Genomic DNA, 25,529 nt, shown 5'->3' with positions numbered 1-25,529 from the left:
CTAAGGACCAGACCTCCTCTGTTGAAGGCTTGTCAGATTCACTCCTCTGTGGGTGCCTGGGACCTCGTGTTTCTTGTTTATTTAAATTACAATTTATCTAGGGGCACCTGGGTGTCTGAGCCGGTTGTGTGACCCAACTCTTGATTTTGGCTGAGGTCATGATCCCAGGGTTGTGGGATCAAGCCCCGTGTCGGGCTCCACTAAGCGTGGAGCTTAGCCTCTTTCCCTGTGTCTCTGCCCCTTCCCTGCTCATGCTTTCTTTCTCAAAATAAAAAATTAAAAAAAAAATTATAATATATCTAAACATCCCTGACCCTCAGTGAGTGCTAAGATATAGGAATCAGTCCTATCTTCCCAGCATTTGGCTCAGTGCCTAGTTTCTATTGTGCACTCAGTACATTTAAATGACTAAATAGGGGGCTGAACTCTGGGCCTCAGAGCACAGTGCCGAGGAAGGAAGGAAGGCAGCAGGACCATCACTAACCACTGCACAGGTTGTGCACTGCGTAACCCTACAATGCAAATGGCCTGCCTTCTCTAGAGTTCTGCACCACTTTCACGCGGGCAGCAGTTCTCAGAAACACCTCATGGCCGGAGTCATGAAAACCTGGCTTGACCTCAGAATGTCAGGAAGTAAAGATTCTTCCTTACTTCTTTAGCTCTTCCTGTCCCTCCACTTCTGGGAGAGGAAGTATAAGGGCTACTGATAAACACACAGATTTTAACATCTCAGGAAGATGTTTCTGAGCCCAAAGCCCTTGCAGGGAAGATCCCTTCTCTCAGATACTCTGCCCTCACCAATCAGTGGACACAGACACAACGGGTAGCTTCTGAATTTCTGTAGGTCACTTTCTCAACCTCTGCACGAATGACATTTTGGATGGGGTGCATCTTTGTTGCGGGAACTGTCCTGTGCACCAGAGGATGGTTAGCAATGCGCTGGGCTCCACCCACTCGATGCCAGCAGCAGCACCACCCCCACCAGGTTGGGACGGCAAAGACATCTCCAGACGTTGCCAAATGTCTCCTGGGGTGGGAGTTGGAGGGTCAGTGGGCACCTCGTTGAGAACACTGCTCCACGCCTACTGAAATGACAGAGCCTAGCGGGGTGCAGCAGGGGGCTCACTGGAAGGTTTGCCAGGCTGGTGTTCAGGGTACCGGGTCAGTGACCAGCCTTGCTGGGCTGCTGCTTTCTGGCTGTTTTGGGTGCTGCCTACAGGTTTCTCCTTAGCCAGCACCTGACACAGTGCTTGGTACATACTAGATGCTCACTGGCACACAGCAGGTGAGTGAATACACATACTCTGTCTGCTTCCTTCACTGCTCTCATCCCAGCGGTGACTATGTGTAGATCTATTTCTTTATTTATTGCCCACCTTTGCCTGCTGGATTGCAATGTGCACAAGGCAGGGCTGCTGGCTGTTACACTCACCAATGCTTACTTGGCACGAGGCAAGATGCCCAGAACATTGGAAACACTCAATAAATAATAGGTCATTATGGGGCACCTGGGTGACTCAGTTGGTTAAGCGTCCAACTTGCAGCTCAGGTCATGATCTCACAGTTCGTGAGTTTGAGCCCCGCATCAGGCTCTGTCTGCTTCAGATCTTCTGTCTCCCTCTCTCTGCCCCTCCCCTGCTTGTGCTCTCTCAAAAATAAATATTTAAAAAATAATAGGTCATTGAATTATAGACTGGGAGGGAAAGAAGGGGTAGGGAAGGGAAATTGATGAGTTGAGGCAAAGAGGAAAGGAGGAAAAAAAAAGAACTGTATGCTCTGATGTGGCATTTTCCAGAATATGGTATGTGTGTTCCCATACACCCATATAATGATTTTAGATCTTTCTACCATTTTCATATATGATTTATGTTAATTAGTTATGACAAATGATACTGATTTTCTGTTATGACAGTGATATAAAACTTCCTTGTTAAAAACATGCCATTGGGTAAATATCGGTGGTGGATTGAAAGAACAAGTAAATCACAGTGGAGAGGGTACCTGATACGGGAAATCTGGTGAATGTGATGTTCCAAGGACTAAACTTTGGAGCATTGCGGTGGGCGAAAGAAGCCAGGACTGGAAGTCAAGGTTCTTGGGCTGCCGTCTCGGTCCTGCCCCAACCCAGCGGGTCAACTGCTCTGGCTCACCTTCCCTGCACCCCAGCTTTTACAGCTTTCCAAGGAGGTCAGGGGGCTTCATGTACTTGCCCTAGCACAAGTGGCTTACATCGCGGAAACATCTGTGCTGGACGCGTACTGAGCGTCTCACGTGGGAGGGATTATTTGCAGGGCTGGGGACAGTGTCTCTGTTATGTCTGAATCCAGCACATGGCTGCACACGTCCTGAGTGGACACTTCTCTCCTGATCAGGTCTTCCGCCACAGAGATGCTGTCATGGACGCAGGTGCACCACGCCTGTGTCTCTTGCCCGTCATAGGCTCCTGCAGGTAGCAGGGAAGGACGCAGGGTCCAGAGCCCAGTATGCAAGTGGCAGAAGTGACCCCAGCATGGTTTGGGTTGGTTCTGCTGCCTCTGAAATGCAGAGCTCCCTGTCAGGAAACACAAACATGTCCCTGGACCACGGAAAGCAACTCATGCTTCAACTCCCCACTGAGACCACCTGCAATGCCTCCCTTTCAGCTGCAGCACAGGTGGGACAGAGACAGGTGGAAAGGAATGGGCACAGGGGTCTTCGGGATGGGGAGTGACGGGGACAGAGGGAGAAGACAGAGGCCAGGGGAGCAGGCATGTTTGGGAGGGCGAGGACTCACGGCTTTCAGGATGCTGACGGCCTCCTTGCTGAGCCAGACCGGGTAGAGCACGTCATCGTGGAGGATGGACTCAAACAGGTCGTCCTCATTATCAGCCTCAAACGGGGGCTGCCCGGCCATCATTTCATACATCAGCACCCCCAGGGCCCACCAGTCCACCGAGGGGCCGTACTCCAACTCCTGCAGGATCTGTTCAAGGACACAGGTAGAGTCAGGACCCTCCAAGGACGGCCCACCCACGGCCGCCCTACATCACAAGTGCCATGCGAGCTGTATCATTATTTCCAGCTTGCTGCTCTGCATGGCAGAGCCAGGCTGGTATAATTCACGCTCGAAAGCAGCCAATTCAGTGAAAACCGGGTTTGGAACACACTCTGCTGGGGGCTAACTATCAACTCTCCTCCAAAGTCAACATTGACAGCCTGTCCTCCCATGGGAATAGATGGCTGTTCTTTGAGCAGATGAAGTTCCTGACTTGCACTTAGGACTATATAAAAATGCATGAGTATTTCTGACACTAACATCAGGGTCAGAGGAGCAAGATGCAGACTGAGAGAGACATGAGCAAGCTGTGAACGACTGAGAGCAAGCGAGGGCCGTCTCACATCAAGCACCGAGCACGGCGCGCCGAGTGAGACTTGAACAGAATGTCGGTCTTCTTTAAATTGTGACAAGGTCGAGTTCACCTGAGCCCTGTGCTTTTGGAAAAGAAACTACAGTTAATAAATCTCCCCATTTTTTTGCATTCTAACCACAAAGTATGGCTATGCTTTTGGATATTCCAGGAAGGAAAAGACCCATCTCCAACGTTCCTCACGACTCCCATAAGACCCTCTGCAAAGCCCAGGTCCCTTCATTTTCTGTGGGGCATTCTCCTTATTGCAGCAGCCCCATCAAATCATCTCATTGTCATTGTCAATGGACATTTCTCTCACTTCTCTCATGTAGGCTTTCAATCTCTCTCTTTTGTTTTCCTCTGACCACAGGCCTAGTCAAATGCATTTATGTTAAATGCATGCATGACACATGGCTAAGGAATGTTCTGTGCCATCAGCTTCCTGCATGGCCTGTGGTGACTGCAGTTTCACAAACTGAAATCACAATTTCACTATCTAGGAGAAATGCCACCTAAAGTCAGGAAGCTAGGGAACCTTTAGAAAAGCGAGTAATTGCTCCAAATCTTTTTTTTTTTTTTTCCCGGAGCACTGGCCATGGGTTACAGTGGAAGAGACAGAAGACTGATCAGGATGTTTCCCCCCCATCCCAAGTTCAGTCCTAAGTGTTTTCTGGGCAATCTGGAGCCGCTCACCTGACTTCCTCATCAGGTGAGGCTCAAATTCTCAGCTCAACCTTGTAAGATGAATCAAGCTGGAAGACTTGAAAGCACACTGTAAAATACCCAGATAACTGGAAGGTGGTATGAGATCCAAGTTCTCTCCTGTTAGGTTTGGTCTCCATGTGGACAAAGTATATAGTAGGTCAATGGTCTAGGTGTGGTTCAGGGTAGAAATAAATGCTGAGCTGTCCCCACTGCTAAGGAGAGGACTGTGAAGTGATGTCCCCATCCCATAATTATCTTCTCTTGTCAGGGCAGGAGCAGGCCTGGCGCTGCCCATGAACAGAAGGGCAGAGGAGATGGCCTCTCCTGCTTTCTCTCAGCTCTGTTCCCAATTCCCAAAAGTGAAGGCGATGGAGGACAGGATGGCTGGAGCGCATGTCCCAAAAGGGGTATGCATCCAGGATTCCCCCGAAAATGGCAAAGGCCCTGAACTGTCAGGCCAGCCTGCGGGCCGCCCCAGGCAGGTCACTTTTCAGGGAACTTGCCCAGAGCAAGGCTCCAGCTCAGTCTTCAGATTTCAGGACAGCCAGGGAAGAGGAGGCTAAACATGAGGACTGGGGCTTTGCCTGGTCACCCCTAAACACCATTCTAGAGACTAGAGATTGCTTGGGATGAAGTGAAAAAAGACTTGGGAGGAAACATTTTGAAAATGGTAAAAAACACACATGATTTGAGACTTTAAGAACCCTTTTAATTTAGAATGAAAAGAAATGCAAGCAAATGCAGCTGCCTTTGAATTGTGCGGGGCTGGCGATCTGTTTGGTGTCTTTGGTCTCTTAGCTCAGTGGTCAACACATCGTGTCTGAGAGGTCAGAGCTATAGGCTCAGCTGTCCCGAGAAGCCAATAACACTGCTCTGTGCCACAGCCACAGCCAAAGCCAGTGGCTTCATCAGTCATGAAAGACCCAGCACCCCGTCCGGCTCAACATGGCACTGCTGGTTTTGAGGGCATGGCCATCACCCATCTCCTCCAGATAGCCTTCCATTTTCCCCCAGCTTTCCTCTTATCTTCTGACATCCTAAGACCTTTTCCTGTCCCTAAGATCTGCAGGCACTGTCCGTATACTACCATGATTTGGGTCACTTTTTCATGGTCACTTGTTTCCCCTCAGCATCTCTAAGCCACCAGGCACGGGTCTAGCATGTTTCTGAGCCACACCGCCGCCCCCCCCCCCCCCCCCCCCCCCCCCCCCCCCCCCCCCCCCCCCCCCCCCCCCCCCCCCCCCCCCCCCCCGCCGCCCAATGCACCCAGACCAGCTGCTGCACTCGGGAGGCTGGCTGTCACATGTACCCGCTGTGTGCATCTCACCGGCTGTGCTCCCTTCTCTCCTGGCTCAGGGGGCTCAGAGGGCTAGGGTGACCGGCCTCCAGGAGGAGGCAGATCTGGGTTCTGTGCCTCCACAGGGTGGTGGGGAGGTGACCTCCAGGTGTCCTATGCATGCTTAGCCAGGATGGCTCTGCAGAAACCACAGAGCGGCCCTGCCCATCCTTCCCCAGGCCCACTCCGAAGCTTTTCCTTTTGGGGCAGCATCTTTCGTGCGATTCCTTTCGGGCTTGGCCTTAATTTCATGCTTTCTAACCGGCTTGTCAGCAATGGAGAGGTGAGAAGGGCAAGGCCTCACACGCCATGGGAGGCACCTGGTGTGGCGGTGACCACCTTGTACTGGTCAGAGCTGGGGTAGAAGAGAAGGGCAGGCATTGGGTCTAATGGCACCAGTCATACCCAGGGCTGGCTGCTGTTTCCTGGGGAGCAGGTGCTGGGCATGGGAAAAGGAGAGGGGGTACACTGGGGGCTAGCCAACAATGCATGATGGGAAGAGAAGCCTTGGGGAAGAGCTAGCACTCAATGAGCTAGTGCCTCATTAGGTGTCTCTGGTTTCAGGGTTCACCCAGGCGCCTCACAACCCCTCCTATTTGAATAGAGGCTTTTGGTTTCTCAAGCATTTCCATGCTCTAATCTCATTAGATTCTTAAAACACCTTGATGAAGTAGGTAGGGCAGGAATTGTGATTCCCATTTGAAAGATGAGGAAGCCAGTGGGGGCGGGGGTGGTGTCTAAAACACTTTCTGACTTGATCAAGGTCACATGGGGACATCAGTGGCCCAATCTAGCCTGGAGTCTCAACTGTCAGGTCTGTGCTTTCCCTACCCCGCTGCATGAGCCAGCAATGGTGATGACAGTGACGCAGCCACTACATAATGTCCCAGTGCTCACTGTGGGCCAGGCACTGTGCTAAATGCTTTAGAGGCATGATTTCATTTAATCTCCCCCACAGCCCTTGATAAAAGTAGCCATGTCTCTATCAGCTGTGATTTGCCTACAGGAAGCCCAGGGATTGCTTTTCACACATAGTGGTGATTCGGCATAGTGGGCACAAGGATGGAATGGGAAGGAACAATGTCTGTGCCTCAGTATAGACAGCGAGATTGGCACTGTTCGTTGTGATTCCCGTCAATGCACTGCCTTTCATGAAGGTTGTGTGGGTGTTTTGTTCATCATAAAGTGAATGTTTGCCTTGGGCTGGGTCCTTAACTACTATGCTGGCCTGTTAGCCCTTTGTCTCTGGCATCAGCTTACAGAGGAATTGGAACGAAGTATTCTGATGATAAGAAATGAATGAGGAAGACGGTAAAAAAGAAGGTCCCAATTGAGAGCCCTCACTTTTACTGATTTCTCCTCCAAGATTAAATTCCTGGTGTTCCTACAAAGGAAGATATTTTGAAATCTCTCCTTTCAGATCTCTTAGAAGATGAAGGTTCTAAAGGGAATTCAATGATTCCTTGCCATCCTCACATCTTTCCTCAGGCCCCCCATGTCTTGTCTGGTCTGTGGAAAGTTTTTTAACTGACCTTCCCTCACTCTCTGTTCTCTGAGCTACACTGCCATCACCCGTCTTCGTCCTGAGACAGGTCTGGGACACCTGAACACCCTCCAAAGGAAACTCGTAGCAGCTCTCTAGAGCCTACAGGAAAAAGGCCACTTTCCTTGGTCTTTTTTCCTAATTTTATCCATTACCATGTTCTGGCTATCCTATTTTCCTTTCCTGAACAAGCCCAAGAATATTCTCATCCCTTTAACTGGGCTCATGGTGGAGGGTCACAAGTTCAAATTCATTTATTCACTCAACGAACCATTACTAACAGCCTGATTTTTTGTGCCAGTCCCTGGACTCTGATTAGAAACACAGCCCCTGCCCTAAAGAGCTCAGAGCCTAGGAGTACTGAACCTCCCGTGCTGCCCTGCCCCCACCCCCATCCTCCCTGCTGTTTCCGGGAAGGCTTCCCACCTCCCTCCCCCAAAGGAAATCCTGCTGATTCTTGACCACTTAGTTCATCTTCCAGGTGCTCCAAGAAGCCTCCCGTATCCTTGAGGATATCATCTTGTCTCTCATATTTATTTATTCTGCTTAATTAGTTGTTTACTTATCTGCCACTGCCTCTAGACCAGAAGTACTTTTAGGAGAGTGAGGAGTGTTTAGTCAATTCCTTATCCCCACTTTGCTTTGTGTCTAGCAGGTGCTCAAACAATGCCCACTGAAACATAATCTGAATGGGCTAACTAACGCCTCCCCACCACGGGCATTGCTTAATGGGGATGGGTATTTCCTTCCCATCTTACAAGTGTCAAAACCCTCAAGGCCATTTTTCTTAAGCATTAGTCATGTACTTTGTCCTGAATTGGAATCATATCACGCTAGGTAACATTCAGTGTAGGTAAGACTGATTTGGAGAAATTCGAGGCAAACAAACACATCATGATGAACAAAACATCCAGACAACTTGACAAAAGGCAGCCATTGTTAGGACTCCCAGTGGACACCTCTGATGTATGTTTACAGCGACGCACACCTTCCCCTTCCTGCTCATCCCTGTGCACCTGTGATGCAGAAACGCCACAAAACTAGGAAGGACAAATGATCCCTGGTTTCACTGTAGGTACGTTACAGCGAATGAAGAAGCTAACTGCTGTCTTTATTCGCGGTGCTCTTCTATTCTGGTTATTAAGAAGTGAAAACAATGATAGGAGTCTACAAAGTTCTCTTAGTCCTTCTTTCTTTGGTAGTTCTGAACTGAGAGGGAAGGGTAATGTCACGTGAGGACCTGCCCAGGTTTGGGGAATGGCCTGTTGCTCACAGTTTGCCCATTATCTTCCTTATCACCATCAGCTTTCTTATAGAGAAATCAGCAAGCCTCTACCTTTCCTTTTCTCTGTCCTCCCTCAGAATCCATCCTAGTTTTCTAGAGCCTTTCCCCAGCACCACTAAGTGACCTCAGTGCACGGAAATGGATGCCTGCCTCTCCCCCGGGGGAAGAAGGTGGCCCTTTGCACAGGGTCTTACCTCGGGTGCGATGTAGTCAGGAGTCCCGCAGAACGTGGTGGTTGTGACACCGTTCAGAATCCCTTCCTTGCACATCCCAAAGTCGGCCAGCTTGCAGTGACCTTCTGCATCCAGAAGGATGTTGTCCAGTTTCAAATCCCTGCAAGAGGGACCAGAACCACAAGGTTAATGCTTCAGCCACCCCAATATGGCCTTCTTGAGGTGGAGAGCTGTGCACATCTCCAGGAAATCTGCTATAGAAAGAAAAGCCTTTGAGGAGGCTCTTGCCGACGTTGGGCAACCCCTAAAGGTGCCTCCATTGTCCCCAACATGAGAGTCTTAATATCTCAAGACTACTGTGGTTTAGTAAAATCAGTAGCTATTTATTGAAGCCATACTATGTGCTGAAATTCAAATTATTTAGACCTTGATATGAGAGAAAGAAGCAACTTATCCCCCTTCCTTCATGGGTTAACCACAGGGATCAGCTGGAGAAACAAGACTAATGCACAGTAATATCAATGACTCAGATAAAACCACAGAAAGATCAGATGCTACTTTGCAGAACACCAACTATATGAGCTACTGAGTTTCCTGGGGGAAGACCACTGGCAGCTGCTGCAGGCTGGGAGGGCTTCAGGAAAAAAAAAAAAAACTCTCAAGAGAAGCTTGGAGAGATGGTTAGGTTTGGAAAGGGCACAAGAAAAGGTGGGAGGGAAGGGAAAGCCAACACAGCAGGTGCAAAAGGCAGGGAAGGGACTAGAGAATTGGACTCCCATGAATGGCAGGGCAAGACAGGCATATTGAAACCAACCCCAAAGAGCCTAGAATGCAAGAGGGGCTTGAAACTCACACCGAGGACAACGGGAGAATGGCCTGCATGAGCATGACCTATTTGGAAGATCGGTCTTCTCTGGGCAAGCTGGCAGAGGAGGGAAAGGGTCTGAGGACACGAGGGAAGACTCGCTGGCAGCAACGACCAGGCCCTACAGAGCCCACACGGGTCTGTGCACTGAGTGAGGGCCATGGAGGGCAAGGGGGGGTGCCTGCCGGCCTCAGCCAGTGCAGCTCTCTTGTGTCTGGCTTTACAGTTTGGGGTTCTATGTAAGATCCTGTATAAAATCTGAAGTTCTGAGGAAGAATTCCCCTACCAACCATATCTGCAAACCCCACCCCTGTCCTGTAGAAGGACCCAGACCGTCAGATGGAGGTCCCCACCCTCAGCAGCCACTCTGGGCTGGGGTGGGAGGTGGGGGGTGGTCTTGCAAAGAAGGCCCCGCACACAGAGCAAGAGGGGCCCTTTCTCACAAGTCTGCTGGCTTCTGGATTTGAACTTCAGGGATCTGGGCCTGAGTGCAAAGGTGGGGCAGGAAGCACTTCAGGGCCTGCCTGCTCTGCACCCACGGCCCTGTTTCCGCTTGCAGCCGGGACTTCATGAGAAAAGAGAAAGCTCATAAAATATGCTGTTCTAAGCAGATGCTTGTGAACTACAGAAAGAACAGGGAGCCCAACTAAGGCGAGCCATGGGACTGGGCTCCCTGACCCCTCACCCTGGCCACTGTGTGTGGTCAGGGCTCAGCTCTGGCTGAGGGGGAGGGAAGGGGGAAGAACACTGACTCGGGCACAGGAAGCCTGGGTCTCGATCCCCCTGTGGCATGGCCCTGGTGAATTCACCTTGTGGGCTGGTTATCTGGTCCATCAAGTTGGGATGACACTTTCCTGCTTGTCTAAAGGGTTGAGACAGTGTGTGTGCAGCAGCAGGCCTTTATGCTGTTATACCCACTTCCTTCACGAGGAAACTGAGTTGGAGGGAAGTGGGCGTTCTGTCTGCCCATCTGAAAATGCTGGAGTCGTCAAGAGGTGAACCTACGTGTCCGGCTGAGTTACAAGCCCTTGTCGCTCCCTAATCTAGTGCTGCCTTGTCAAGACCCACACGCAAGCACCATGATCACCATGGCAACACTCGTGATTGTAACAGCAATAACAAACCTATGGAAAGCACCTCTGTGGTCCACAGACCACATTCATGTTCTGAACAAGGGTTCAGAAGAACATGCTTTGCTATTGTTGGGGGGGTGGCAAGTAAGTGGAAGCCAGAAAAAGGTAGGTGATTTCTGGAAGGTGACGTTGATGTAACTAGGACTTGAACTCAGTCCTCTGCTCTAAAATCTGGTGTTCTTGCCTCTGTGTACTACATTCCTCTACCTTCCTGCCTTCCTGGTGGCCGTCTTCTTCCAATGCCAGCCACTGATCCCAATTTCAGAAAGTCCTTGTCTGACCCCTCTCAATGAAACCCCCCCCCCCTTAAAGCCTTGTCATTGGCAGGTGCATTCTGCTCTGTATGAATGGACTAGATTCAGAAGACTTGGAGCCAGCCTGAACCTTGCCCTTCTAAAAGTTCAACTCCACATTTCCCTTCCACTCAGGATTCCTCCTTAGGGCAAGAGAAGGTGGAATGTCTTGCGTCTCCCCAGCTGCTCTCTGCCTGTCCCAGCCCTGGCACAGGTACACGCCGCCCCCTTTCTTCCTGCCTCCTCTTCTCCCTGGGGGAAGAAGCTGCCCCACGCTGAAGGCCCACAGGGGGATCACGAGGGCCGGCCATGCTCTGTAGACAGTCTGAGGGCAGCTGTCCCCTGTGCCGTGGGGAACGGAGGCCCAGGCCAAGCGCATCTTCACACTGTCCCACTGCTGATGCCAGAAATCCTGCCACTACTCACCTCTTCAAATTTCCCCTCTACCGTCGGTGTTTCTCTAGAGAGCTCTGCCCACCCCCATGAAATCAAGTCCCACAGAAGAGATGGTGACTTAGGTTCCTTTCTTTGTGACAGGGAAGATTGGTGCAGCGGGATGGTCCCCTGGGGACCAGAGATGCCATAATTAAAGTTTCATTGTCCTGGGGGTTCTCAGTCTCTTTAAAAAGAAAAATATCCACACTGTCAGGACAAAACCTACCTGGTGCTGGGTTCTTGGTGAGTACCCGAGTAGAGTTTCCATGGATGGTGGAGCCAGGGCCACCCAAGGTCATGTTTGCTCAGGCAGAGGAAAGAGAGAGAACGCCCTTCCCAACAAGGTTTGGGGGCCCAGGGCCGCGCAAGGAAGGTGGATCCTGCTTGTCGCACAGCTGGCCGAGGGGCCCCTCTTGGTTCTCCCTCCCGCTTCCTTAGCCACAATGCTGCTCCGACACCCCCGACTTTCTACTTGCTGTTCCTCTCACAGGATATCCCCACCCTCTAGCTTTTAGTGCTGTCTGTTCCAAGGGGTCTCTAAAGCCTCCCTGGGAAGGAGGTCCGAACAATCGTTTCTCGGCCTTGCTCGCTCTGAGGCCCGGCTTGTAGGGCAAGGTGAGGGGGCTCTTGGCCTTCCTGGGCATTCCCCCGAAGCTCAGGTCAGGGTCTGGGCACATAGTAGGTCCTCATCAAACTTGTTGACTGACAGCTTTGCAAAGAGGGACTTCTGCCTAGTTATTCACTCCCATTAATACATTTAGGGTACATTTGAGGACTGGGGACAATTTTAAAGGAATGGGGTCATATTTTTTTCAATCATGGAAAAAATACAGCAAAATCCTTTCCCCTATATACGAATCAATATGACTAGCTTTTACTTATTAAATTGATGAATAGTTTCAATTTTTTAAATAGGTAATGCCATCCTGTGTTCTAAAACCCAAAGTATAAAAAGGGCATACAATAAAAATTCTCCCTCCTGCATCTATTCTCCACACATCCCCCCCCCCCCATAGGCAACTGCATTAAAAGCATGTTTAGAGGTGTGTGGGTGGCTCCGTCGGTTGAGTGTCTGACTTTGACTCAGATCATGATCTCACCGCTTGTGAGTTCAAGCCCTGCATCAAGTTCTGTGCTAACAGCTCTGGAGCTTGGAGCCTGCTTCCGATTCTGTGTCTCCCTCCTCTCTGCCCCTCCCCTGCTCATGCTGTCTCTCTCTGTCTCTCAAAAATAAATAAACATTTTAAAAAATTTTTATTTTATTTTTGAGAGAGCAAGCGCAGGCAAGCGAGCACAAGCAAGGGAGGGGCAGAGAGTGGGGGGAGACAGAAGATCTGAAGCGGGCTCTGAGAGCACAGAGCTTGATGGAGCGGGGGAGGAGGGTTGAACTCACAAACTGTGAGATAATGAATGACCTGAGCCAAGTCGGAAGCTTTGACTGAGCCACCCAGGTGCCTCAGGCAACTGCATTTTATTCATTCCTTGTATGTTGTCTTGGTCACATTTTACGCATAAATAATAACACTTGAATATATCTTCATGTCTCCCCTTTTAACTAATTGGGAGCTTACTACACGCACTCTTTTCCACCTTACCTTTTCCATCTTACATGTACTGGAGATCTGTCTTGGCACATAAAGAGGCTCCTCATTTTTTTTTTATGGCTATATGACACTCTACCATATTTATTGGGGAACACTTAGCTTGCTTTCAATATTGTGCTATTATAAACAGTGCTGCTGTGAAGATGCTTATAAATATATGAAGGCAACTGTACATGTTTTCTAGAAAAGAAATTTCTGCATCACATAGAACAGAAACGTGGATTTTGATGGATGTTGCCCAGCCTCCCTCCTTAGAGTCTGAAAGATTTAGACTTTTTTTTAATGTTTATTTTTGAGAGAAAGTGGGGGGCAGAGAGAGAGAATAAATATGAGAATGAATGGGCAGGGGAGGGGCAGAGAGAGAGGGAGATCTAGAATCTGAAACAGGCTCTAGGCTCTGAGCTGTCAGCACAGAGCCTGATGCTGGGCTTGAACCCACAGACCATGAGATCATGGCCTGAGCCAAAGTCGGATGCTTAACCGACTGAACCACCCAGGCACCCCAATGACTTAACACTTCTGTCAGCAGTCTGTGACTGTACCTCCTTGACAACATGGTATATAATCAAGTTTCTGGTGGTCTGATAGGTGAATACAGTATCTCAGTATATTCTTAAGCTTCTCTGTAAGGTTGAGTATTTTTGCATACATTTAAAAGATACCAGTATTTTTTTTTTCCTGTGAACTGTTGTCATTTTTCTTTTATGGTGTTTGTTTCTCATTGATTTTTTCAAGGCCCTCTTTCTAGATTAGGAGGCGAAACTTGAGTGGCAGAAGAATTATAAATTCTTGTCTCAGTTTAATTGTTGAGATTGCTTGTGGTGGTTTATTTTTTGGTTTTGGATGTTATGTCTTAACTTGAAAGGCTTTACCCCTTTCAAAGTTATTAAAGCCTTCTCCCAAGGTCCCCCTTTGTACTTGTATGCTTTCATTTTATAAACAGAAGTCTTGACATATTTGGAATTTGGCCTGAATAAAGTGTGAAGGAGAGATCCAACTTGGGTTCCAATCCCATATGTTGGATAGTTCACTGACTTAAACACCACCTTTTCAAATAGTGGTATGAGCCCCCCATAAGTATTTGGACTTATTTCTGTACTCTTCATTTGATGATGTTGATCTATATCACACTTTTTAAAATTACTGTGGTTTTATGATACATTTTAACATCCAGTAGGGCTGGTCCCCTTCTTTTTCAAAATTTCCTGGCTACTTGTGCTTGTTTATTTTTCCATATGAACTTTAGAATCATCTGTCTTGTTTTAAAAAAAAATCCTGGTGATGTTTTTATTGGGAACATGTCTAAAGTTATAAATTAACTCAGAGAGAATTGATATTTTTATGATGTTGAGTCTTCTTATCCAATAATGTTGTTTGTCTTTTGATTTGTTGAAGTCTAATGTCCTTGAGGGGCATTTGAAAGTTCTCTCACATATCTTGTGCGTTTCTTGTTATATTTGATGGCAGCCTGCTGGTTGTCCCCATACCCGTTCTCATTTTCTTCCTCAGTAAGAGAACATTGCTACTGTTGTGTTTCAAGCCCTGCTCATAGTGGTGTAGCTATGCACTGGGATTCAAAGCATTCCTTGGAGCTGGGTGTGGCTATGTGACTGTGTTCTAGCCAGGCAACTGTGTGAAGTCTTAAAATGAAGAGGCTTCCTTATCTCTTTCCTTCCTCTACCAACTGCCTGGATGAGGATATCATGCCTGGGGGATCAGCAGTCACCTCCAACCATAAAGAAAAGGACCAAAACCCCAGTAAGGGTGACTGGACTTCCCATCTCCAGTTAACATTCATATGACAAAAAAACTTGTATCTTATTTAAAGCACTGTTGTCTGGGGTTTATATGATAATTACAGCAAAATCCACCTCTAAAGAATGCAAGTTGTTATTGTCTATTTTAAATTCCAATGATAAATGGGGTCTTTTCTTGAGGGTGCCGGAGTGGCTCAGTCGGTTGAGTGTCTGGCTCAGGTCATGATCCCAGGTCCTGAGATTGAGCCCCCTGTGGGGCTCTAGGCTGAGCATGAAGCCTGCTTGCGATTCTCTCTCTCTCCCTGTCTCCCTCTGTCCCTCCTCCCAAACCCCGCTCATGCGCACTCCCTCAAATTTTTTTTAATTAAAAAAAATCTTATTATAAATGGGGTCTTTTCTTCCATCATACTATGTATCTGGCTGTGTATGTATTTACTAGTTATTAATTTCTGCTGATCATTTTATGCCCCGCCACTATACTGAATGTTCCTTATTTTTATAAAGGAGTTTTCCAGTTGATTCTCCTAGGTTTTCCAAATCATCTGTCATTGGTGATCATTTTTACTTCCTCCTTTTCAGTGTTTACATTTCTAGATTATTTATTTTTCCTGATTCTGTTAGCTAGAACCTCAAGAACAATGCTAAATAACAATGATGATAATGTACATATTTGACAGTCTTTGATTTTGGGGGGGGTCCCTCCCAGCACTTCCTCAGGCAGAATGCCTTTATCATAGCCCTTGTCATGTCACTGGTACCTGACTGAAGGCTACTAGATCTCCATTAGACTGAGGACTTGTGAGAAATTCCATGGAATATCCCTTTCTTGCCCAGCTTTCAGAGGTCCAAATGTGGTGTGGGGAAGAGGGTGTGCAGTGCCCCCCTCTAGTCCTGGGTTTCTCCTCCTTGGAGCCAGATTGACACTGGCAGCTGGATAATTCTTTGTTGTGGGGCTGTCTGTGCATTGTAGGAAGTTCAGTAGCAGCCTTGACCTCTACATATTAGATGCTATCATTGACCCCCCGCACCCCCGTTCACAGGGCCCCAAATGGCTCTAGACATTGTCCCATGTCCCCTGCAGGACCTCTGGCGGATGGTACTGCCCTAATCTAAGTCTTACACAGTGATCAAGGCTCCAAGATGGTCTGGCCTACACATGAAACGATGCTCAGTGTCACTAATCATCAGGGAAATACAAATCAAAACCACACTGAGATACCACCTCATGCCAGTCAGAGTGGCTAAAATGAACAAATCAAGAGACTACAGATGCTGGCGAGGGTGTGTAGAGACGGGCACCCTCCTACACTGTTGGTGGGAATGTAAACTGGTGCAGCCACTCTGGAAAACAGTGTGGAGGCTCCTCAAAAAATTAACAGTGGAACTCCCCTATGACCCAGCAATAGCACTGCTGGGGATCTACCCAAGGGATACAGAAGTGCTGATGCATAGGGGCACATGTACCCCAATGTTCACAGCAGCACTGTCAACAACAGACAAATCATGGAAAGAGACTAAATGTCCATCACCTGATGAATAGATCAAGAAGATGTAGTTTATATATACAATGGAGTACTACATGGCAATGAGAAAGAATGAAATCTGGCCATTTGTAGCAATATGGATGGAACTCGAGGGTGTTATGCTAAGTGAAATAAGTCAGGCAGGGAAGGACAGATACCATATGTTTTCACTCATATGTGGATCAGGAGAAACTTAACAGAGGACCATGAGGGAGGAGTAGGGGGAAAAAGAGTTGGGGAGAGGGAGGGAGGCAAACCATAAGAAACTATTAAACACTGAGAACACTGAGAACACCTGGGGGTGGGGGAGAGGAGAAGGGGGGGTGAAGGGCATGGAGGAGGGCATTTGTCAAGATGAGCACTAGGTGCTATATGGAAACCAACCTGACAATAAACAATAAAAGGAAAAAAAAAAAAAACAACCAAAGATGGTCTGGTCCAGATCACTAAGCCAAACAGGGATTTGAGAGCAAAGCTATCAGGACATTCCATCTGCCTGGAATGTCCTTTGCCATTTTATCCTGGGAGACAGGAAGCCTGACCACACCAGCCTTGGCACATTTGGTATACCATCATCCAATCTTTTTAAACGTCTTAGGAAACTGAGGCTCACCCACACTTGCAAGGCTGGTAAGAGGCCATGTGGGGCTTACTCCACACAACTACTCGTGACCACCTTTCAGATCAAACGTAAGATCCAGAAGCTGGAAATCTCTGTCTGCTGATGGGACTCAAAATTCCTTTGGTCTTAAAAAGGTGGGTTTCAGGGGGTGCCTGGATGGCTCAGTTGGTTAAGCGGCCGACTTGAGCTCAGGGCATGATCTCACAGTTTGGAGTTCTAGTCCCATGTCAGGCTCTGTGCTGACAGCTCAGAGCCTGGAGCCTGCTTCAAATTCTGTGACTCCGTCTCTCTCTGCCTCTCCTCTGTTCATACTCTGTCTTTCAAAAATGAATAAACATTAAAAAAAAAAAAAAGAGGTGGGCTTTAGGATGGTATAACCAAGGCTCCCTTGAGACAGGAGCACAAGTTTCTTCCAGAAACTCAAAAGACAGTCAAGAAAATCTTAAATATCCTTGGGACTCAGTTTCCTTATCTGTAAAGTGGGGATGATAATAATAACCATGACTAAGTGATATCACCCATGTGACAGTTCTAGCAGAGCGCCCAATGCACGGTGGTAACTCTAGGAGTAACTAACCATCTCCAACTCTCTCCAGGGGGCTCCACCCATCATTTCTCAAAACACACATGCCCTATGAGGGCAGGCGAGTAGATCCCTAAAACTCTTTGAGAACTACTTATTACTTTCTAGTATGTATAAGCCACAGAGATCGACTCTGTGGTGTGACAAATAGGAAGTCGATGTAACTAACATATGGGGGAACGTGTCAAATAAGACTGGAGAGAGAGATGGAAAGAGACTGAAACGTTTAGTCTAGTCCAGTGAAAAAACCATGGATTCCTTTCCCCTGGGCCTGGGGAATGATGCCTCGCAAGCACGGAGGGGAATACCAGGCCCCAGGGGAGAAAGCGAAGGTGGAGGCGGTGGTTTAAGGAGCAGGGGGGGGTAGAGCAGCACAGGTGTCACTAATCAGGATTGGTGTGACAGCTTCCAGACCCTCCGCAACCCTCCCAGGCCCTTGGGGGTGGGCCCCCTGCACAGCCAGGGAGCAGCTGCAGTCTTGGCATGAATCCGCCCCGTGCTTTGTGGCTCTCTGTGTGCTATCACACACCTTATCTTTCTCCCAACAGCAGCCCCCACTTGTAAAGAACATGGCGGCAGGGCCTGGTGGGGGTGGGGGGGTGGGGGAGGTGGAGAGCACCAAGGCTTTCAAGGTGAGCAGGGACCTGCACACAGAAGCTGGGTGGAGTCCAGCTTTGTTCCCACTGTGCCTCCTCTATCTTTTCTGAAAAATCACCCTTTCCAACCTGTGAAATTGGACTTTCCCAACTTGGCAGGTCCCCCAAGAATAAGGACCAGAAAACTCTTCTCCCATAAACCATGAGCATTTAGCAAAGGCTTGGAATATGTTGAGACCTTTCACACATAAGAAAAAATGGACCAGGGGCACCTGGGGGGCTCAGTCAGCTAATCGTCCGACTCTTGGTTTTGGCTCCGGTCACGATCTCATGGTTGGTGGGATCAAGCCCCACATCGGGCTCTGTGCTGACAGTGCAGAGCCTGCTTGGGAGTCTCTGCTCCTCTCTCTGCTCACTCTCTCTCTCTCAAATTAAATAAACTTAAGGAAAAAACAAAAGAAAAAGTTGAAAAATTTTGTTTTTACTTGACTTGAAAACTCACCCCAAAGGAAGAGAGCCACGTGACCCCCATCCTCATCAACTAGGAGCCCCGGATTTTAATTCCCCTCATTTCCCTGGTACTATGCTCACTGGACTATTTCTCTGGCATGCTAATTCCACAAAGCTCAGGCCTGAATGCCACACAAACGACAACAAATTCTTCCATTTACTTGAAGATAAGAGATTAGAAGGATGACTTCTCAGGATGCCAAGTATTTGGATCATCAGAGAGCAGACCCCTCGGGGGGAGGTGATGAAGAAACTGCTGGTTTGGGGACAAATAGTGGAGGCCAGCACATGATTGTGGCTAATTAAATGGGGATACAGGCCCTTCTGGCAGATGCTGCTGAACGCCTTCGTACATTTAACAACACATGTACAAGAAAATCAACTCTCCATGGTGGCACTTGTTCTTGACCGGCTGGTGTCCCTCCTCGTGGCTCCCTCTGGGGCAGCCGCCCCCAAGCAACCCCAGGAAAACCAAATCACTCAAGAGTGCTACACTGGGCCGGATGGGATGGCAAGCACAGAGCCTGGGAAACTGCCCTCATGCCTCTCCATCAAACAGAAAAGCAGAATTTGCCGCAGAGCCAAGGTAAATGATTTAAAAATTCACTGCTATGCTGCTCACTGAGTGAGGGGTAATGCTTCACTCTGGGCCAGTGTACTGGAAGATCTCTGAGTCTTTCCATAGGAAAAGCTCAATCATTTAGGATAAGACAATTAACTGCCATTTCCCCCCCCAATGCGTTTATCCAGGCTCAGTGTTAAGTCTTTAAATGCATTACCTCATGTAATCCCACCAGTGGCCTAGGAATGTGGCAGGACTGAGATCATCTCCATTTAAAGATGAGGAAGAAGTGTCTGAGGGGTTATTTACCTGGCCCTGGACACGCAGGTGGGGAGTGACAGTGGATATACTGGATACCAACTCCCTGCTCTCAATCACTGTGCTCTATTGCTTGGCCAGTGGGGGTGGGGGGCGCAGAAACATTGTATCTACATGCCTGTCAGGGTTAAAAGATGGAACTGATAAGCTAGACAGTGCTGTTTTGACCAGCAGGCTGTCAGCTACTGCACTGACCTCTGGAAATCTGAGGGGTGAAACAGTACCCCTTTTGCAGCCAAAATAAATAGCCTGGGGCTGTACCTGGATATGAAGACTTAGAATAGAATCACTGTAGAACAACTTACCTGACTGCATGATTGTCCAATGACTGTTCTTAATCCACAGTTGTGAAAGCAAATTCTTTGTTTCTTTGTTTTATTTGAGAGACAGAGAGCTTGCTTGCCACATAGGGGAGTGGGGTAGGAGTGGGGCGTGGGGGGAGAGAGAGAGAGAGAGAGAGAGAGGGAGGGAGGGGGAAAGAGAATGCTAAGAGAGAATCCTCCATGCTCAGCACACAGCCTGATGTGGGGCTCGATCCCACGGACCCTGGGATCATGACCTGAGCTGATATCAAGAGTTGGATGCTTAAGTGACTGACCCACCCAGGCACCTCATGAAAGCAAACTCTTAAGCTTGATATATTCACAGATAATATCCTGACTTCCACCAAAGGGACACAGTCCTCGACTTAGGTCCGCAGTCAGTGGGATGGGCCTCTCTGTCACGATTGTTACACTTAGTCCCCCCCCATTCCTCTCTGAGCCATCAATCAACCTGTGCTGGGAAATGGCTATTTATGGGCCTTGGAGGACAGACTGGGGCCAAGGACAACGAGGACCTCAAGCAAGTCACTTCTCTGAGTTCACTGTCCTCAAACATGAGGAAAGGCGGCTGGATGAGTTAATCCCCAAGGACCCTTCTTGTCTGAGATCCTGGGAAGAGAAGGCAGCTGGAGCCCGTGAAGTCTGAACTTGCGGTACCGGCTGCTGCACACCAAATGTTTTCCACTCTGGAGCTAATCATTGCCAGCAGGCTTTTCTTGCCGAATGTAAATCAGATGCTCTCCTTCTGCTCGCCTTCTTTAGTGGCACCCCACGAGCATGCTTCCTGGCACAGTGTGCATGGGGCTTTGGGTCTCCACCAGCCTAGACTATTACCCTCATCCCTCACCGCACCCCCTCTGGGTGCTTCCCAGGTGTGTGAGGCTGTCTCCTGCCTCGATGTCCTGGCTGTGAGTAGCTGTCTCCCACAATGGACACCGTAGTGAGGGTGCTGAGAACCCCCCAGTTGGGAATGCTCCCTAGCTTCTCAATACCCGTTGGTCAAAGGATGAAAAAATCCATGAGCAGGGCGGGAAATTTTTGAATCATGGCCCCCAGCAGCCAGATGGCCCGAACAACTGCTTTCAGATAACATTTAGAACTATTAAACACATTATTATTAAAAACTGTTAGGGGCGCCTGGGTGGCTCAGTCGGTTAAGCATCCGACTTCAGCTCAGGTCACGATCTCACAATTCGTGGGTTTGCAGCCCACATCGGGCTCTGGGCTGACAGCTAGCTCAGAGCCTGGAACTTGCTTCAGATTCTGTGTGTGTCTCTCTCTCTGCCCCCACCTGCTCATGATCTGTCTCTCTCTGTCTCTCAAAAATAAATAAATGTTAAAAAAAATTTTTTTTAATGTTAAAACCGAGCCCAAACCATCCGAGGCAGCTGAATGCATCTATTCTCCTGTTATATTTAGGAAGGACCCCTTCGCTAAGCCAGCAGCTTCCATGTCCCTCAGAGCAGAGCCCCAGACCCTTGCCACCTCCCCCCGTCTGTCCAGCCCCACAGGGCCAAGAGGCTCCCACAGCACCTTCCTGCCTTAGGACCTTTGCCACATGGTTGTTTCGTCTCCCTGGAGAATGGACTTTTGGTCACTAGGGTCCCTGACTTGATACCCATTCCACAAACCTCTCGCTGGCCATGGTGTCTAAAAGCGGCCCACCACCACTCATCCCCCACTGACCCTAACTTTCATCTCTGTCACCTTGGCCATTCCCTTCATGGCAATGGCCACAACCTGTAATGACTTTGCTTGTGTATTTCCCGGAGTATATGGTCTCCCCTGCATGAGCTCCATGAGAACTGGGACTCTGTCTTCAAGTTCCCAGCGTGGTCCCCAGAGCCCAGCAAAGGGAGCCTGCCTTCGCTGTTGGCTGAGCGTCCAAAGGAGCCGGATCTGTGTTAAGTCCACCTCGGTGATGGTCTAGTTAGCAGCACGATTATAAACCCTAATGCAGCCGTTGCCTAGATGGTCCTACTGTGTAATGCTCCAAGATACTTATGGTTGCCACTCAATGGTCTGCTATTTGTGGCAGGCCTTGAGGATACCGAGAGAGAAGGCACAGTTTGGGACCTCAAGGAGGGGTCTGGAGGGAGAGGTGGACAGGAGACCAGAATGCCTAGGATGGTACATTCTACACTAGAGGGACAAACAGGATGCCACCACTGCCCTTAAAAGGCAAGGGCTGCCGGCCTTACCTTTTTTGGGCCCAGCGATCTGCAGCTCAAAATCCGGCCAGCATTCTGTCATCACAGAAAGGGCCACTCCGGCTAAAGGACCAAGAGTGACCCTTCTGGGGTGTGCCGGGAGCCGAGCGGAAGTGGACTCTAGATCCTCGTGCCCAGAACTCCCAGACAGGAAGGCCAGAGCGCCACTCTCCCAGCTCCTTGGTCAGGGCAAGAGGCTGCACTGACCAGTGCAGCGTAGTAGGTCTCCCTTGTCTGGCCACACGGGCAGCCGCGTGCTAGAAGAGCGGTCAGCGCCTCGCAGGTCACCTCCGCCCAGATAAAGAGCTGAGGGAGCACAAATGTAACTCTGCACACGTGGAGGGGGATGTAGGGAAAGCACGTCTTCCTGCAGAGTAGGGGTCACCCAAGGTCCTTGGAGGATATCAGAGGCCTCGTGCGAGGCCAGGGAGCTGAAAGTGGACTGACCTCTGAGGGGACAGAAAACAGATTTTATTATTCTTAAAAAAAAAAAAAAGGCATCTCACATTTGTATTTGTTTAATTTGGCCATAGAAGGGGTTTGCTTTGAGGACTCAGTGGTGCTTTTCAGCTGACCAGAACTGTGAATATGGGAATGTGCGCATGTGTACGTGTGCATACATGCCACCAAAGACAGCTATGGGGCTGTGCTCACACCTATACGTTTCCTAACGGGCATAGCCTGCATCAAGTGGGTGAGGAGAGTGCACTGGGCCACCAGGGGGAGGCAGGGGAGGGAGTCCCCTCTGTGTTAGCAGGGAGGACAGAATCTGGTGGAGTTTATGAAGCCTCCACTCCTCCACCTGACGAATACTGAACGGGCGGCTGCCACATACCAGGGGGGTCCTGGCTCCGGAGTGAGGGCAGGGGTCTACCAATACCACAGCCTGCCTATGCAGAGTCTGAAGTGACATGGAGACATCTAAATGGACATGCCGGCCAGGTGGTGACAGATGCAGGTTTGGGCTGGAGAAATACTGAGCGTGAGTGAAAACAGTCTGAGAAGAGAAGTGGGTTAAGACTGGTCTGGGAGCAAGCCTAATATTTAATGGGACAACCAGAGAGGAAACTCAGGAGCCTGGAGAATCTGGAAGCCCAAGGAAGCCCGACTATCCACCTGAGGCTCGGAGAGGTAAAGGCACTTGCCCTTATTTATTGAGATTTTTCTCTATGTGCTTAGAGAGTCCAACATATACTTAGAAATGATGATGATGATGACGATGATCAGTTGTATCTTTCAAGAAAACTTTCCAGATCAGCAGAGGCAGCATGTGCCAGGGCTGGCTCGGTGAACAGCTTTAGTAAAGAACAGAACTATAAATTGCAAGTCCACTAGTGGGAAGAAGGGAAGATTTGCCAGAATTCTGATCAGGGGAAAAAGAAAAGAAAGCATCATGTCTGCAGTGACCCCGGGAGAGCTGCCCATGCACAAGACAGCAGCTGTCTCTGTGCAGGATGAAGCCCCGTTCAGAGAAACCCCCACAGCTCTGGGGGTCCTGGGCTCTCCAGGAACCCCCCAGTCTCTACCCAAGATGGAACTAGTGTTTCTCCCCCTTTTCGCAGTCAGTGGATGTAGAGGGAGCCCAACACAACAGCAGTGCAGTTTCCTGGGCCCTCTGTCCTCTCTACAGGCCCACTGCCTTCTGGCTGCCCTCGCTGGCACTCCCTTCTGCTCCATCTGAGGGGGCCACTGTGCTCTGGATAGTTCTTCGCTTCCTTCTGGTTAGAAATCACCCTCCCTCAGGATGCCTGCGGGGCTCTGTCAGCTAAGTGTCCAACTTTTATTTTAGGCTCAGGTCATGCTCTCTCGGTTCATGAGATTGAGTCATGCGTTGGGTTTTGCTCTGAGAGTGCGGAGCCTGCTTGGGATTCTCTCTTTCCCTCTCTCTGCCCCTACTTCCCTTCAAAATGAATAAAAAAACATTAAAATTAGAAAAAAAAAATCACCCTTCCCCAAACAATAAAACCCTTTGAATTAATTGCAAATCCATTCAATGTCCCTGAGCTAAGGTGAACACTTATGGCTCGAAGTATGACTTCCCCCCGGGAACCTGCATGAACTGAAGAGAGGACTCTGGGGAGTTAGCGGAGGAGACTGGGTACAGGGCACAACTTCAACACCACGTCACAAATCCTGGCTAGAGGGGGCCTGAATCCCTTCTAAGGGTCACTGGCTTACCCCACCTCTGGGTCCAGCTGCTTCTTTTTATTTAACCCTAGGACCAATCTTGGAAGACAGGATTTTCTTGATGTCATTCAGCTAATACTCAAGAGTGCTGTTCATTCCCTGACTTTGCTGGCAATCACCAGCGGCACTGATCTTCACACTAGAGCAGGCTGTTTGGCCACAGATGTGGATGGAGTTATGTCCAATGGAGGGAGGTACTTAAAAAAGGTTGACTCATCTCTGCCTTGGGAAAAAGTGACACCCAGCTTTTAAACAAGGTCTCTTTCATGACAGCCAAGGTCACAGATGGTTAGAAAGGGCATGGGGTACACACACAGAGCAGAGTGGACCCCAGATTTAGCAACAGTGTTACTACTCTTGAGCTAGCATGAGGGTGTATGAAAGCAGCAATTTCTACCTGTACGGGGAACATCTTTTAATTTGGTTTTGAATGAAGTCAGTGTGTGGTGTAAGCCAACTGGCCAGAGAATGGGCCTGACCAAGTGAGATGGTGACGAGGTCTATGAGAGGAATAGTCCTCAGCCAGAAAGCACGCTGCTTGATCAAATTAAACACAAAGATGTGCCATTTGTGGGTGGGGCATATCTATGACAAATGAGTTCTCCAAATATTCTACTCTAAAATTAATCATGACTTGTGAATTTATTTCAGCAAGTGCTGTGGCAAAAACTAAACTGCAGCGGAAACTAAAAAGGAAGTGAACATGGCCATGAGGATGTGCCCAAGGAACACAGAGTCCTCAACATCTCCCTACCCACCTACGGCTCGACGTTATACTTATCACGCTCTAGGCTTTAGGACACACACACGATATTATCTATGTGCTTTATTACATATACATAAGAAAGTATACAGTGTTATTCATATAGAGGCAAATTAATATTTGTAGACACAGATACCTACAGAGATGCTGGGAGCTACGTGTTGCCTGTATATATAGTATGAAGAACATATGTAATAAAGTAGTTAACATGCTGTGTCACAATGAGTCAACACGTAACTCTCTCTCTCATGTATTAATCATACTCGGTACTTTGTGTGTGTATAATATGGTATATAACAAGGTACTATGTATAATAAGTTATATATGTAGTAAGTATATAGTAAGGATAAACATATATGATATAGAGAGATATGGGGATTTATACATTACGTATATATATACACACATACACAAAATATACAGGCAATAAAAACATATGTAATGTAAGTATTACATATGTAACAAACATCTAGTATGATTACTATATGCAATATTTAGCATAATTATTTATATTGTATTTATATTTATATAATTCATCTATGTGTATATGATACATGTGTATATAGTGCATATTTTACAATAAATCACTAAGTGTAAGTGACTTCTTAGATTATATTTGGTGTTTAGTTGGTCTCTTTCCCATTCTGCAATTTATTCCTACCTGCTCATTTATGCTAACAGAGATGGAAGCAACCATCACTGCTGAGGCCTTAAGAATATACAAATGCAAAATCTGTCACCTTACGAAGCAAAAATAAATTCACTCTTTTCATGCACTAACAGCCTCAAATGGAGGTTAATTAAACAAATGCTA

At 48.4% G+C, this 25,529-nt stretch overlaps 1 protein-coding gene and 1 long non-coding RNA gene across 9 annotated transcripts in view; one reads left to right on the top strand and one right to left on the bottom strand.

The window, feature by feature from the left end:
• Positions 1-24,923, top strand: part of LOC115289776 — a 33,545-nt gene extending 8,622 nt beyond the window's left edge. Inside the window, exons 4-5 of one of the 3 annotated variants that reach the window (XR_003907795.1) lie at positions 2,373-2,653; positions 3,301-3,519. This is a non-coding gene — a long non-coding RNA (uncharacterized LOC115289776). Of the gene's footprint in view, positions 1-2,372; positions 2,654-3,300; positions 3,520-24,603 lie in introns of those variants that run through there. The other 2 variants (XR_003907796.1, XR_003907797.1) reach the window with 2 other exon arrangements.
• The window catches only part of PRKCE (protein kinase C epsilon), a 495,693-nt gene that overhangs the window by 28,433 nt on the left and 441,731 nt on the right, over positions 1-25,529 (bottom strand). For all 6 annotated transcript variants that reach the window (XM_029937296.1, XM_029937293.1, XM_029937291.1 and 3 more), the window contains 2 exons: positions 8,453-8,591; positions 2,774-2,962 (listed from right to left, as the gene is read on the bottom strand). In XM_029937296.1, the coding sequence (XP_029793156.1) occupies positions 2,774-2,962; positions 8,453-8,591 (328 nt within the window). The remainder of the gene's footprint in view (positions 1-2,773; positions 2,963-8,452; positions 8,592-25,529) is intronic.

Source organism: Suricata suricatta, chromosome 4 (assembly GCF_006229205.1).
Source record: "Suricata suricatta isolate VVHF042 chromosome 4, meerkat_22Aug2017_6uvM2_HiC, whole genome shotgun sequence".
NCBI classification, from domain to species: domain Eukaryota; kingdom Metazoa; phylum Chordata; class Mammalia; order Carnivora; family Herpestidae; genus Suricata; species Suricata suricatta.
The sequence above is the reverse complement of the archived record's forward strand: the minus strand, read 5'-3'. Positions and strand labels throughout refer to the sequence as shown.